Genomic DNA, 14,804 nt, shown 5'->3' on the forward strand with positions numbered 1-14,804 from the left:
TGTTAAGCTGTTCCAGTGAGTCATTTATCTTATTTAATGCAACCGCTAAAACCTCTTCTGTCAACATTCCTTTTGGTTTTGAGTGTACTGGTGCAGAATCAGCAGAAGAAGAAGAAGCAGGGAGGTCTGTTGTTGAGCCTCTCCTGGGTTGCTGCCGAGTCCTCCCAGACCTTAATGTTTTTTCAACAGTTGACTGGTCTGGTCACAGTAATAATCCCTTATACAACAACTGCAATATTAGTAACTTCTATTTGTGTTGACACATTAAATGATTTCTAAAACTATAAGTGAGGCACTCAAGCTATATCCTTGTTCTTCCTGTGTCACAATTATTCTGTCCTTGGTGTTTCTTCCTGTCCTTGTAAAATTAGATTTCCACAGTGAATGGAGGACATATGGTCCAAAGTGCATTTCCATCCACAATCCTCATTTTTTAAAAAAGATTTCTTCCACAGGAGCTATTTCTTGAACCTTGTAAGAGAAATAATATACGAACTCTCACATCAGTGGCTCCCATCTAAAAGTGTTTTGTGTTGCCTCTAGAACATGGAAGTTCCAGCAGTTAGCAGGCAGCATGCAACTTTGCTATTCAATACCGCCTTGGAGCAGGGAAAGTGGGATCTCTGTCGTCACATGATCAGATTTCTGAAAGCCATTGGCTCTGGGGAGTCAGAGACACCTCCTCCTACACCAACAACTCAGGTTTGTTAGATGAACATGATAGATCTGTCATATATGTTACTGGGTAATTTAATTCAAAGAGTAATTTAATATATACTTAATAGCATAAAGAATGTGCTCCCTGTGACACTGAAGGGTATCATCTGTTCAATCTACAGCTGTACAGGGACGCAGGTGGCGCTGTGGTCTAAACCACTGAGCCTCTTAGGCTTGCTGATCATAAGGTTGGCAGTTCGAATCCCCACAATGGGGTGAGCTCCTGTTGCTCTGTCCCAACTCCTGGCAACCTAGCAGTTCGAAAGCACGCCAGTGCAAGTAGATAAATAGGTACCACTGTGGCGGGAAGGTAAACGGCGTTCCCGTGCGCTCTGGCTTCCGTCACGGTGTCCCGCTGCGCCAGTAGCGATTTAGTCATACTGGCCACATGAATTGGAAAGCTGTCTGCGGACAAACGCCGGCTTCCTCGGCCTGAAAGCGAGATGAGCACTGCAACCCCATAGTCGCCTTTGACTGGACTTAACCATCCAAGGGTCCTTTACCTCCTTTTACCTTTACAGCTGTATAAGTGAACAAACCATATTATTTTAATATTGGCAAGTTACATTAAAATGAAATAAGGAAGTAATAACTTTATATGGCTTACATAGTTGTTGATCAAGAGATAATCAATAAATATTGTAAATTCTGATTTTTTAAAAAAAGATGTGTCTTCTCTTAGCTCTCAGGCCATGCCTCCTGTCCCACCCTGCTGTTGTATAATATTTTTCTTTATGCTTTCTTCCATGTAGGAACCTAGTTCAAGTGGTGGCTTTGAATTCTTCAGAAATCGCAGCATTAGTTTGTCCCAATCTGGAGAAAGCCTTCCTCCTGGCAAGTTTAACTTGCAGAAAACCTTGAGCATGCCCTCTGGTCCATCCGGCAAAAGGTAATGTGATACCAGAGGCTATAATCCTCATGATGGTAGAACGGAATGTACAAGGTCTCTTCCTAGTCTCTTGAGAACCTAAGAAGTCCATGCTGGATCAAGCTCATGGGCCTCCTAGTATCCTATTCTCACAGTGAGAATAGTAGTCCAACATGGTCCTTGGAAGACATGGCATAGATCAGCAAAGAAGTACCGTGGAAACTAATCTCAAATTAACTGGGTTTTAGTCATGTGTCCTGATATTCTCTCCATAGGTGGAGTAAAGACAGCGACTGTGCCGAGAATATGTACATTGATATGATGTTATGGCGACATGCCCGGCGCCTCCTGGAAGAAATCAGGCTTAAGGATCTTGGTTGCTTTGCTGCCCAGCTGGGCTTTGAGCTGATAGGCTGGTTGTGTAAGGAGCGCACCAGAGCTGCCCGTGTAGAGGATTTTGTAACAGCTTTGAAGAAACTGCACAACGACTTTCTCTGGCCGTTTCCAATTATTCCAGTTTGTTCCATAAATTCTCCTCTCAAGAATGGAAAGTACAGGACAGGTACTGTATCCTCAATGTGTTTTTTTTGTTTCCACAACTAGGAAGTAAAAGCAGCTTCTAGGCCTGACCGACATCTGGAAGGAACAGAAGTGCAATTGCCTAGAGCTTCTTTATTCCTTCGTATTCGCAAGTTGGTTGTATTTGTGTTAAATCAAAAGTTGATCTCACTATTCAGAGAGTTTCAGAGATCAGTTTCCATACAAATTACATTGCACTTAAATAATTACAATAGGCAATTTTAATTGTTTTGGTGTGCACACACACACACACACACACACACACACACACACACACACAAACACCCTGGCTTAGATTCAAAGTCCTATTGTATGAATGAAGAAGAAGAAGAATTTGGATTTGATATCCCACTTTATCACTACCCTAAAGAGTCTCAAAGTGGCTAACATTCTCCTTTCCCTTCCTCCCCCACAACAAACACTCTGTGAGGTGAGTGAGGCTGAGAGACTTCAGAGAACTGACTAGCCCAAGGTCACCCAGCAGCTGCAGGTGGAGGAGTAGGGAATCAAACCTGGTTCACCAGATTACAATACTACCTCTCTTAACCACTACACCACACTGGCTCTCAGAATGAAATCTTGACACGTGTTCATTGGCTATCGGGAGCCATCGTTTATTAATGTGCTTTCTTTTCCAGTAATAGGTGAACAACTCTTAAAATCCCAGTCTGCTGACAGCTTTCTGAACATGGAAGTGGACAGTGGCATTCCAAACGTGCCACGAAGTCACAGCTGGCTCGGTGCCATTAGTTCCTCCCAAAGAGAGATGGATGCAGCATCTTCCCATGGTCCTCACATGCAGGAGGCATTTCTCTCCCCTTTGTTAAATAAAGGTATGTGAATCCTTCATCCCCGCTATCGGCTTCCTTTGAGAATACATTTAAGTTCCACATTTTCTTGAGGGAAAGGGGAGCAGGGAATACTTTGCACATCTCGCGGCTCCCTTCTGCTTTCTAGTCTTTCTCTGGAATTCTTAAAGAACAGAAGGAAATGGATTAAGCAAAAACTGTGCTGGTAATAATGGCTTAGAAATGCTTACAGCATGACTGCCATAGTGTGCCATGGAGAATTCCAGGGCATATTGTAGAATGTTCACTCATTTCACTTGGGGTATTAAACAGGCCTCACTAACAGTCTGTATGAAGTCTGAGCACACTTTTAAAACCTATTCAGTATTACGGGTGGAAATCAGCCATGGTTGGCAAGCTTTATTTCAGAGAAGTTGTCTTAATTCCTGATCTTATTGAAGGGAAAGCCAAGGCTTCCCTTTAACAGTTTGGAAACCACAGATCTCAAGGTTGCCATTCTGTTGGGTTCGCTATAACAGACATGATCAGTACTGTACTGATTTTCTAAGTTCCGCATTAAAATGAAAGTGTTTCAACAGGTGATGAATGTAGCATTGGTTCAGCAACAGACCTGACGGAAACAAGCTCTATCGTGGACGGAGACTGGACGATGGTGGATGAGAACTTCTCAACACTGAGTTTAACACAATCTGAGCTGGAACATATCTCCTTGGAGCTGGCCAGTAAAGGGCCACATAAATCACAGGTTCAGCTGCGGTAAGTTAGGTTGAAATTTGTAGTAAAGGGGTGAGGAGTATTTGCTATGTCTCCTTGAAGCCAATCTTAGCAGGTTGGGGTTAGAGGGGACAGCAGTCTTGCAGTGGTGTTAAAAAGTTTGTTTTGCCTTACCCTGTTTGCTTCAACTTTTTGCTCTTCTGTAGGTATTTGCTTCATATTTTTATGGAAGCAGGATGTCTGGACTGGTGCGTTATTATAGGCCTTATTCTCCGGGAATCTTCAATAATCAGTCAAGTTTTTAGCCTAATGCAATCTTCAGAGGTTGATGGAGAGATGTTGCAGAACATAAAGATGGGATTGCAGGCAGTAGATAGATGGGCCTCTACAGACTGGTAAGTTTCATGAGCCTTATCCCCTCCCACTCTCTGCCAAATAAAACCGCATGCAATTCAACATAGCACTGAAGTACACTGGTGATTAAAGGATGAATTTTTAATGTTGGACCTGTCTCAACCAGGAACTGTTCAGTGACCTCAATAATAGGCATGATATAAAAAACTAAACAGTAGTGTGAGAACAGGTTGTATCTATCCATAGAACAAGCAGGGTATGCATGTATATCTCAAATCACAGTGACTTGGGATATGGTGGGAGCACCTTCAGGGTAATAAGGAAAACTTGGGACACCATATGAGTAAATACAGGCTTTTACTGTTAAAAGTGTTTCCACAGCCATTAATTTATGAGCAAAACGTTTTGAGTATGTTTAGTGCGAGGTACATCGTGTTCTGAACTTTAATGACCAGGAGAAGGTCAAAGCCCGAATTAGGAGTTTTAAGATAATTAACTGGAATGACTTTTCTCTTTTATGTCCTTTAGCCTTGGGTACAAGCCATTTTTAACCGTCCTCAAGCCCCAGCTCCAGAAACTGAGCGAGATAGCAGAGGAACAAGTGCAGCAGGAAGCCTTTCAGCCTGCAAACCTTTCGAGAGCAGCAGAGCAAGCCAGCCCGAGGGCAGAAGAAAACAGAAGTTCAGCTGGCCACAGTGTCAGTCCTCAAACTGACCCTGGCAGTAGCACCATGACGCGGCACGATGAGGACATGATTGGAGAGGAGGAAGAGGAGGACCCACTCCCAGAAGGCAGTTATGACTGCACTGTGTCCTAACACTGCCTGAAACCTTTTGGCTGATCATATGAATAAGAGCACAGCATCATAGTAATGGCATTTAAGAACATTGCTTGGGGGGGGAAGTAATCAAAGCCTTCAACAGTTAAACTTTTCTTTTTTTTAATGCTTTTTTGGTGTGTTTTTTAAAAAATGCATTAACTAAAGAACCTTCTTAAATCTGTGAAAACTTCCTAGTAAGCAGTCTTGGCTCTTTCGTCTATAAACTTAGCTATGTGGAAAGCAAGAATATCATATTTGTAGTTTTCATACCAAGATAATTTTATTTTGGAGATCTTTGTTTTTTCCGCCCTGCCCCCCCTCTTGTCCTCAAATAGTTTCCTGTTGTTTTGGATAACTGATCATGCAGAAGGACATATATATCAGTGCACAAGTTGAGTTCCTTTGGGATGCAAGAAGAATGCAACCTAATATCCGGAGGTTCTAAATTAAACTGGTCCCCTCTGGAAAACAAGACAACATTTAAGAGGAGTGTTTGTCTAATGTTCAGCTTGCCTGGTTTTTGAACCCAAACTTTTAAAAAAATCAACAATGAAGCTAACTAGGATAACAACTTCGTATGTTCTGCTTAGCTTGATTGCCGGAAACGATGGCTTGATGGAGCTAGGCTCTGTCTGTTTTATAGATTATGCTGTTTGATATCACTAGACTTTTTATATTAAATAATTGTAAAATACATTGTATGTTTTGTGAATATTCCTGTATATTCTGTTCATGCTTCTGGTGCTTGTATTGCAGTGAAGGGGAGCCGAGCCCTCTCTGTCTTGCATGCTTTGACCTTTAATTCCAGGAAAATTGAAGCATAGTTGCACTTCTATCAGGATGCAACAAGACTTTCACCGAACTCTTCCACAGCAGTAGAAACAGTTGCTAGGGACATCGTTTTGTTTTCGGACCTATTCAGGTGTATCCTAAGCAGATTTTTAACAAATAACGGAAGGTTCTTATTTATTTCACTTGTACATTTTCTCTCTCAAGACTAGTTTTATGTAAATAGAACCACCTTATTGCTCTTAAGGCTGGCTAGTGACAATGTACAGTGTACATACTTAAACTACCACCTTGCAAATATTTTATAATGCATATACTTGTAACTAATTGCAAATGTTTATTTTAACTTTCATACAACAATGTTAAGAGAAGCTGGCTGCAGCAGAGGCTCATGGTTGCTTTGAGGTACTTATTTTTCCCCTTATCTGCTGCCCCCAATATGTATAATATTAAATACCTGTAACAGTATTAAAATGTAGGCATTGGTTGGTTTCTACTGTGCAATTGGGGTTACAGGAAAAAAAAGAGAAATGCAACACTTCTACTTTTTATACAAAAACTAACACTTATTTTTATAATGTGGGGTATAATGAATACTGATATGGACCAAAACCATTTTATTATGCAGAAGCATCACTGTCTGCCACAACCTCAGTTTGTTCATACATTTCTCTATATGAATTCTGAACTGGTAATGTGTTCTGAACATTCAGAAGGAGCATAGAAATACAGATTATAACTTTGTATATTTTTCCAGGGGACAAGATCAAATTGTCTTTTAATGGATAAATGTAACTAGATAAGTTTTATTACTGTTGCTTAGACTTTGCCATTAGTACTGGTACATGTGCAATAACTTTCAAATAAATGACGAAGGGTGGAAATGAGGTAACAATCCATACTTCTTGTTAGCTTGACATGCTGCATTGTGTAACATGAAGGGAATAAGCATCTGCTTTTATTTTTTCCAGGTAGAAATATTTAATCTGTTTTTAATATGTAATGTCCACTCACTAAAGCCTCTCTTGCATTAAGAGGCATGTACTGCGCCAACCCATCCCCTCCAGGGTTTTACCTTTAATTTTGCTCAATGCTTCGCCCAGGTTTCTGTTTGCTCCCCGCTGCTTATACCACTGACCTCAAGACGAGCCTGTCTTAGCAAGGTCATGCTACTAGAAGCCTGTGCAATGACTTATGCTAACGAAAGGTGTTATTTCCCTTCTCCTTCCATGGCCCCTGAAACTGGGAAGAAAACCTAAGAACGAATCTACTGGCTATACCCATCCTTGACTCTAGCTACAGAGGCACCTAAACAGATTAGACCGGAAAACAAAACCTTTTCATAAAATCAATTTATTTAGCATTGGTTATCTTTTACATACATTCCATTCTCTGAGCTCTTGTGTGTTTCTTCCAACATCTGTAACCAGGGCCTGGTTCTCAAACAGAAGACAAAGGTAAGCATATATGTACCGCTTTAGGCAGCAGGTGAGGGGCTCATAGATAGATTGCTTCCTTTAAAAAAAAGAAGAAGAAAGGATTCTTGCGTGGAAGATTAGCACAGCTGGGAAAAGGCAAAGCTAGGGCCAATCTCCCTGGCAGGCACCCTCTCCAAAGAGGGGTGTTTCTGGGGTGGTAGAATACGACAGTCCTATGAGCTCCATAAATGCAGTCTGAAGTGGTACACCCAAGCACACATTTAACAACTCATCAGCTATATTGTAATGTATATGACAAAAACCAGGCCCATAGTTAGGCTAGCAAGGAGCAATAGCTGTAGGATTTTTGTTCCACACACACTCAATTTATCCTTGAGAACTTTTAAGCTTAAGAATGCCATACTGGGGATTTCAGTGCAATGCTAGAACAAGGGAAGACAAGATAGAATGATCAACAAGAGAATTCATGTGCTGAACAATTAAGTACTTTTTTTAAAAAGGCAGGAGTTCACAAAAAAGGCATCCCACTATTTCATTCTGCTACTTAATAAAATATACAACCTGAGTTAGGCAAAGTTTTTCTTTCAAGGAACAAAATAGTTATTACTTGCCCTGATGTTCCTAAGCATGCTCTGAGACATGTATGTATTTTTCATTATTCCATATTTACATCATGCAGAGTCATTTTCAAACCGTTATGTAAGTTTTGAGGCACAATGTAAATCAGTTGGGGGGGAAGGCTTGGTGAGTTCTGAATTTCTCCAATCTCAGTTTATTGGAGAACACACACTATGTGCAAAAGGTGCACTGAGATTTTAAACGCATGTTGCAAAAGCAGTACATTGAGATGCAGTACATTAAGATCCGCAAGAGATTTAGGATAGATAAACACTATATTTTCGCGAGTAGTTTTTTTTTATGAACGGAAAATACTACATGCAAAACCAGTTGTTTTTAGTGCAAAGAGTTTGTGCACTTTTTAATATAACATATTACTGCAGGTTTGTAGCTACAACAATTAAGACAGTAATAATATAGGCAATGTGTTGGACTTTGCTTGAAATATTTGAGTTCTAAGTACAAAGCAGTGCTGTTACTTAGGACCAGCTGATTCATTCCACTAAACATTTCTCACAATAGAGCAGCCAAATATTTAGATTCCCCACCCCTCTGTAACGGGGAGTATAACACGCCTTGTGTTCTGATATCACGGGATTCTCACTTTCCTTCCAATCACCATTCAGTGATTTAGAACGGAGAGAGGAAAATGCAGCCCACAATGTCATGACACAAGTTATACAAGAGGCTACAGAGAGCAAAGGAGAAGCTAAATGCACAGCTGTTAGTTTCAGTGGCACGCAGGCATCTAGGCTGGCGTTGACCTTAACGTTCAAATTATAATTATGCAACATTTTCCAAGACATTAATAAGGTAATATTAACGCAGTGCAGGATTACTGGCATTTAAAAAATTGAGGCAAATGGAAATGTTGAGAAGTCATCTGAATGGAAAAAATAAAAAAATATTTGGACAGTAAAGCTGAAGAACCAGGGATTTTAAATAGCATCCTGATCTAATTATTTTTACTGGGAGGTAACTCCCTTAAATGGAACTTACTTCACGGTAGAATTGCAGTAAGCTAATTCTCATCTTGGCCTTTGCATATGGTTTTGTTCCTACCCCACCTGTGTGAAAGCCGCTACAGGACATGCTTTGTACGCTTTGTGATTTGGCATCTTGGCAGCAGCACCACAAACCTGAGTCTTGAGGAGCTCAAAGCGGCAACATAGCCTTACAGCCTCCTTATATAGCTTAACTGGGAAATGGAAGTTTTCTGCCCACAGCACTGATTTTCTTCCTATACTCTCTAGAGCAGGTATCCCCAAACCCATACCTCCAGATGTTTTGGGACTACAACTCCCATTGTCCCTAGCTAACACGACCAGTGGTCAGGGATGATGGGGATTGTAGACCCAAAACATATGGAGGGCCAAGTTTGGGGACACCTGCTCTAGAGAATAAAGAAGTATTTTATACAATTAAGTTCTCTGAACATTCTGGCATATGCCACTTTTACATGTCCTCCAGCAGGGAGACTGTCCAGCCTATGTTACTCGTTTTGATGAAAATGCCATTTTCCCCCCTTCCTTCGCTATGCAAATGAAGCAGAAGAGGTAGGAAGGGGAAAGGGTTCTATATTGGTTGCCACTGGAAGTGCTTTCTATGATCTGACTAAAAACCTGCCCCCAAAAAACTGTTTGATGGGACCTCAACCTTCTGTCCGAAGTTATTACTGTGTGGATCTGAAACAAATTTTCTTTTTTATATCACTTCATGTTTTGCTTATTTCACCTGCAAATGGCTTCTAATTTATGGCAGGCTGTTTTCAGCCTCCTCCTAGGCAAATTCTTCCCAACATGTTTCCTTTTGGAACATGTTTCTTTCCCCCCGATGCACTAAAATATTTGGCCTTTGGAAGCTGAAGTCATTAATAGCAAAATCCTAAGCATGAATAGCATTAATGCTACACGTACCTATTCAAAAGCAAGTCCCATTGAGTTCGATAGAAACAGAGTAGAGCAATGTAATCTTAAGTGGAAGGAATTACAGATGAGCATACTGTGTTCAAAATCTCTCTGAACAAGAGTTTCCTCATTCCAACATATTTTAAAGGAGCACATTTTATGCATGTGCAACTTGATTTCCTGCAAGCTTCTAATAACACAGTGGAAATGTGTAGTTTTTACTAACTTGCAAGGAAGCAACTAAAGAATAGGAACTGACCATTGACAATTTTAGCAACTGCTGAATAGTTGGTATTGCCAAGAATGAAAACCCAACACACAGATAAGACACCTGCATACAAAAGGCGAAAGTGGCTAGCTCAGTGCTTAGAAGTCCAAAGAGACAATAGCACTGTGCGCTTGCATCCGATACAGCCTGGCCTTCGTTCCACTTGATCCCCATAGAAAAGTGAGTGCATTTTGGGGTTGGTCCAACTTCTACTCGGAGACACTGCAGTCGAGCATCAGTACAATGCCCCAAAAGGGACATACAGAAGTTTTTAGAAAGAAAAACCGTAAAATCAGAGCAGGCAAGAATCAGCAATAGCCAAGGTCTCTGTGGTTAAGAATTTAAAGAGCTTTGATTATAGATGGTGTTCTAAATGGGCATCAATACTTTGGAACTGTAACGATCACTGGCGCTTCTTTTATCTTCCATGATGTACAGTCTTAAAAGTCTCCAACCCAAAGACTTACTTTAGCCGATTAAGAACACAACAAATCAAAATGTTACTGGAAGGCAGAACTCGGGTTGTTTAAAGCCTGCGGAGGGTTTTACATTGTGCTTGGAATGCCTGCGCAAAGCCCCCTTTATTGCAAGATGCCCAGGACGGCAACTCCAAAACCACTTCCTAAAAGGCAGCTTTCAAGTAGGTGATATTTTGCATAAAAACCACAAAGGTTTCCTTCTCTCTCCCCATGCCCCCACCCCCTTTTACGTATTCAAGCTGCCATAGAAATACCTTTGTGGCTGAAGTATTTTACACAGTATTTTTTGTCAACAATACTCATTCTTCCCAACTCCTTATGAGCGAAAGCTGCATCCAATGTATGGGAAACAATTTACCTTTGTGTTATCTCTGGGTTAAAAGATAAATTGATCATAGGTGGAGACCCAGCCTGAGGTAAAAGTCCAGTTGGGAAATCTTTCAGCTAAGGCCTGCAACTGAGGAGAGTTGTGATCTTCTTCAAATAAATACTGCGAAACCACAGAAAGGGTGACCATTCCTTTAGTGGGCTCTTCAGAAGCCTGAAAAAACAGCCAAGGCAAAGCCAGATTAAGCAAAGATTTGATCACTGTCATGCTAAATATGATTTCTAGAAACTTCTAAGTCCCTTATTATCATTGCACAATTACTGTATCTTTCACTCTATAAGACGCACCGGACCATAAGACGCACCTAGTTTTAGAGGAGGAGAACAAGGGGGGGGGGGGGAATTCTCTCCCTCTCTGTGCAGCGCCTCTCCAGCAAAGCGGGAGGAGAAATGGAAGGGGCTCCGTTTCTCCTCCCGCTTTACTGAAGGGTCGCTGCGCAGAGAGAGAAAGCTGTGCAGCGCCTCTCCAGCCGAAGTCAGAACAGCAAGAGGGATCACTGTGCAGCGAAAGCAGCTATCCCTCTTGCCGTTCTGGCTTCTGGGATAGCCGTGTCAAGCCTCTTCAGTCCCAGGGGGAGCATTCCTCCCATTGCCCTGAAGAGGCTTCGCATGGCTATCCCAGAAGCCAGAACAGCAAGAGGGATCTGTGCGCACCGATCCCTCTTCCTCTTCTGGCTTCAGCGATAGCTGCGCAGCCTGCATTCGCTCCATAAGATGCACACACATTTCCCCTTACTGTTTAGGAGGGGAAAAGTGCGTCTTATAGAGCAAAAAATACGGTATAGGTGGCGAAGGGTGTCAGATCCAGAAGACTCGGGGCCTGCAAACAGGACAGAAGCTTGTGTGCTCTTCACAGAGACTACAAAGAAGGGAAAATGGTATTTAGCAGGCTGAAAGCTCACAAATGATACTGAAACCAATTTGACAACTAAGACACATGTTACGAGGAAGCATACTGAAATGGGAGCTACGCAGCATATCCAACAAACAAGCTATATGGAGGTGGAGCAATCTGTGCTCATTTTTTAAAAAGGCTCACAAAAAGCAAAAGTAGAAATGTTGGTTCATAGGAAAATTGTGGGTTTGACCTTTTAATACAATTAGAAACACTAGGCTTGTAATCACATGCACATTCTAGGATGGGCTGAAGTTTCCAAAGGCACCCTCTGATATACAGCAGATGTGCATTTTTGCTGCTTGCTGCTGGCTAAAAAGGGAATCCAGTATGAAGAAACAGCCTATACAGAAGCCATTCTATGTCATGCAGGGATACAGAAGGAATTTTCTCCCTATTAAATATCAGACTAGGTAGAAAATTAATAGAAGTAAAAAAACAAAAACAGGTTAATAAATGAGGGACAAAACAGCTATGACTACACAGATTGTGCTAGAGGTATGAAAAGCACAAGTATGGGAATTATAATGATAGAACTACCTAAATTATATAGAAATTTATTTATGTATACGACTACAGCAGCAAGAACGCTACTTGCCCAAAAATGGAAAGAAGAAGCAGCCCCAGCAAAGGGAGAATGGATACGAAAAGTTATGGAATATGCAGAAATGGTGAAACTTACTGGAAGAATAAGAAATCCAGATCACAAACTTTTTATAAAAGAATGGAAATGGTTTATTGAATATTTACGGATAAATTGTAAACAGATAAAAACACTGGCAGGATTATTGTAATAACCTGCAGCTATATAAGGGTATAAAATATATATGTAGAAGATAAATAAATGAGCAAGTTAATTTGGATATGCAGAAGATAGTAAAAATAAATTTAAGGAACCGCAGAAAGTGGGAAGGAAGTCAAGTTTTAAAATGTCAAAATGAATGTAAAATCAGTTATACAGTAGTACCCTGGTTCTCAAACACCTTGATACTCAAACAAGTTGGAACCCAAACACTGCAAACCTGGAAGTAAGTGTTCCGATCTGCGAACTTTTTTCAGAAGCCGAACATGCTCCATTTTGAGTGTTACACTTCCAATTTGAGTGCCACACTTCCATTCTCAGTGTTATGCTGAGGTCTATCTTTGCTATTTATTTTGCGGTTTTTGTTTTTGCAGCCTTTTCTGTTTTATTTTTTGTGACTGTGTGGAACCCATTTCAGCTACTGATGGATTGACTGTGTGACTGCAGTACATTGTTTATCGCTTTCATTTTATGGATCAATGGTCTCGTCAGTTAGTGAAATCCATGTCAAATTGCTGTTTTAGGGGTTGTTTCTAAAAGTCTGGAACAGATTAATCCGTTTTGCATTACTTTCTATGGGAAAGCGCGCCTTGGTTTTGGAACACTTTGGTTTTGGAATGGACTTCCGGAACGGGTTAAGTTTGAGCACCAAGGTACCACTGTATTTGAAAAGTATAAATAAAATTTAAAAGAAAGAAAAAGAAAGAAAAGCGTCTCTACTTGTAACAAGAAATAGAAGAGCCACAATTTGGGATTTTACCGTCAGGCCCAGTGTACAGATAATATCGGCTCTCTTCGCTATGGTCAGGAGATCAAACTGGGGGGCAAGGGCTCCCCTCTTCAAGCTGGCATCCTTGTGGGCAGGTGTGGGCAAGTGGGTGTTAATGATGATTTTAGAGGGGTTTGGGGAGGGCTATAAAAAGCTCTACAGGTGACCCATGGGTGAGCCATCCCTGAAACAGATGGTCTGCCTATGAAGCACATTTGGAAGCAAACCTTTTAGGATGTGTGCAAAGGAGAAGAAGAGTAGACTTACAAGCCAAGGGGCAGGAGGGAACTGAGCTCGAAAATGTACAGCATAAAAAGCCTGCATTTTCTTTACAAACACGCACACGCACACGCGCACACACACACACACACACATGAACCATTGGTAACCGTGTTCCGAAAAAGCAAATCATTTTAACAGAGTTCTAAGAAGTACGACTGCATGTTTTTGATATAGCCTCACCTTCATTTCTATCCAGAAGCGCCATGGCGAGGCCTGGAGTCCATGTGTATAATATATAAAATAATCTCTGCCTACATTATTAGCAAGAGGAATTCCATCTCCCAGAGACCACCTGGACAGTGTTGAACCTTCATGTGGCCGAAGAAACACTGACATGTGACTTGGACCTAAAGTAGACGGCAGACAGAGATTTCTAGATGAGCACAAAATGAAGAACACAGGAACTTTTTCAGGTGTACCCAGAACTATCGTGAATTTCTTTTTTCTCCTGAATTTCTTTATGTCCCTTACTGCTTGCTTTAAGGCAAAAAAACGAAGCTGGATCAGCTGAAAAAGTCAACCCAGTCCAGCATTCAATTTCCACAATGACCTGCCACATGCTTTGAGAAGTCCACAAATAAGACTTGAACTCAATAGCTGCTCATGGTTCCTCAGCAGGAACCCATTCACCATGAAACTTAGTGTATGACTATACAACAAACTGTAAGGGACGGGTGGCGCTGTGGGTTAAACCACACAGCCTAGGACTTGCTGATCAGAAGGTCGGCGGTTCGAATCCCCGCGACGGACGGGCTGAGCTCCCGTTGCTCGGTCCCTGCTCTTGCCAACCTAGCAATTCGAAAGAACATCAAAGTGCAAGTAGAAAAATAGGTACCGCTCCGGCGGGAAGGTAAACGGTGTTTCCGTGCGCTGCTCTGGTTCACCAGAAGCAGCTTAGTCATGCTGGCCACATGACCCGGAAGCTGTATGCCGGCTCCCTCGGCCAATAAAGCGAGATGAGCGCCGCAACCCCAGAGTCGGCCACGACTGGACCTAATGGTCAGGGGTCCCTTTACCTTTCCTTATACAACAAACTGGTTCGTTCAGCCAAAGGACAACTAGAAAGGTTGGTTGTATGAGTCTAGGATTCACACATCCAACTCTCTCCAAAGGTGCTCCAGTGTTAATCAGTAGCGTATGTGGGGCCTGTGTTTTATTCAGGAAGTTGTGCATTCAAAGATGTTATGACCCATTATTGCCAGCGATGGAAGAGCAGCTGTTAAAACTAACGGACTTAGCTGAGAGGGCGAAGTCGACATGTTTAATCAGAGAAAAGTCATTGTAAACGTTTACTAAAGATGGGAAATC

At 41.6% G+C, this 14,804-nt stretch overlaps 2 protein-coding genes across 6 annotated transcripts in view; one reads left to right on the forward strand and one right to left on the reverse strand.

The window, feature by feature from the left end:
• Positions 1-6,549, forward strand: part of RIC1 (RIC1 homolog, RAB6A GEF complex partner 1) — a 44,671-nt gene extending 38,122 nt beyond the window's left edge. For both annotated transcript variants that reach the window (XM_081176124.1, XM_081176125.1), the window contains exons 20-26: positions 544-702; positions 1,470-1,606; positions 1,861-2,147; positions 2,803-2,997; positions 3,552-3,729; positions 3,894-4,082; positions 4,570-6,549. In XM_081176124.1, coding sequence (XP_081032250.1) covers positions 544-702; positions 1,470-1,606; positions 1,861-2,147; positions 2,803-2,997; positions 3,552-3,729; positions 3,894-4,082; positions 4,570-4,858 — 1,434 coding nt within the window. In that variant the 3' untranslated portion in view covers positions 4,859-6,549. The remainder of the gene's footprint in view (positions 1-543; positions 703-1,469; positions 1,607-1,860; positions 2,148-2,802; positions 2,998-3,551; positions 3,730-3,893; positions 4,083-4,569) is intronic.
• A 438-nt stretch (positions 6,550-6,987) lies between these two features.
• ERMP1 (endoplasmic reticulum metallopeptidase 1) overlaps positions 6,988-14,804 on the reverse strand; it is a 40,219-nt gene continuing 32,402 nt past the window's right edge. The window contains exons 14-16 of one of the 4 annotated variants that reach the window (XR_014003286.1): positions 13,677-13,843; positions 9,547-10,902; positions 6,988-9,406 (exon numbers count right to left, since the gene is read on the reverse strand). Coding sequence is in view for 3 of the 4 variants with exons in the window: in XM_081176281.1 (XP_081032407.1) it covers positions 10,738-10,902; positions 13,677-13,843 (332 nt within the window). In the remaining variant the exon portion in view is untranslated. Of the gene's footprint in view, positions 10,903-13,676; positions 13,844-14,804 lie in introns of all 4 variants that reach the window. The other 3 variants (XM_081176281.1, XM_081176280.1, XM_081176279.1) reach the window with 3 other exon arrangements.

This window comes from Podarcis bocagei (assembly GCF_964188305.1).
Source record: "Podarcis bocagei genome assembly, chromosome: 17".
In the NCBI taxonomy this organism is placed as follows: Eukaryota; Metazoa; Chordata; class Lepidosauria; order Squamata; family Lacertidae; genus Podarcis; species Podarcis bocagei.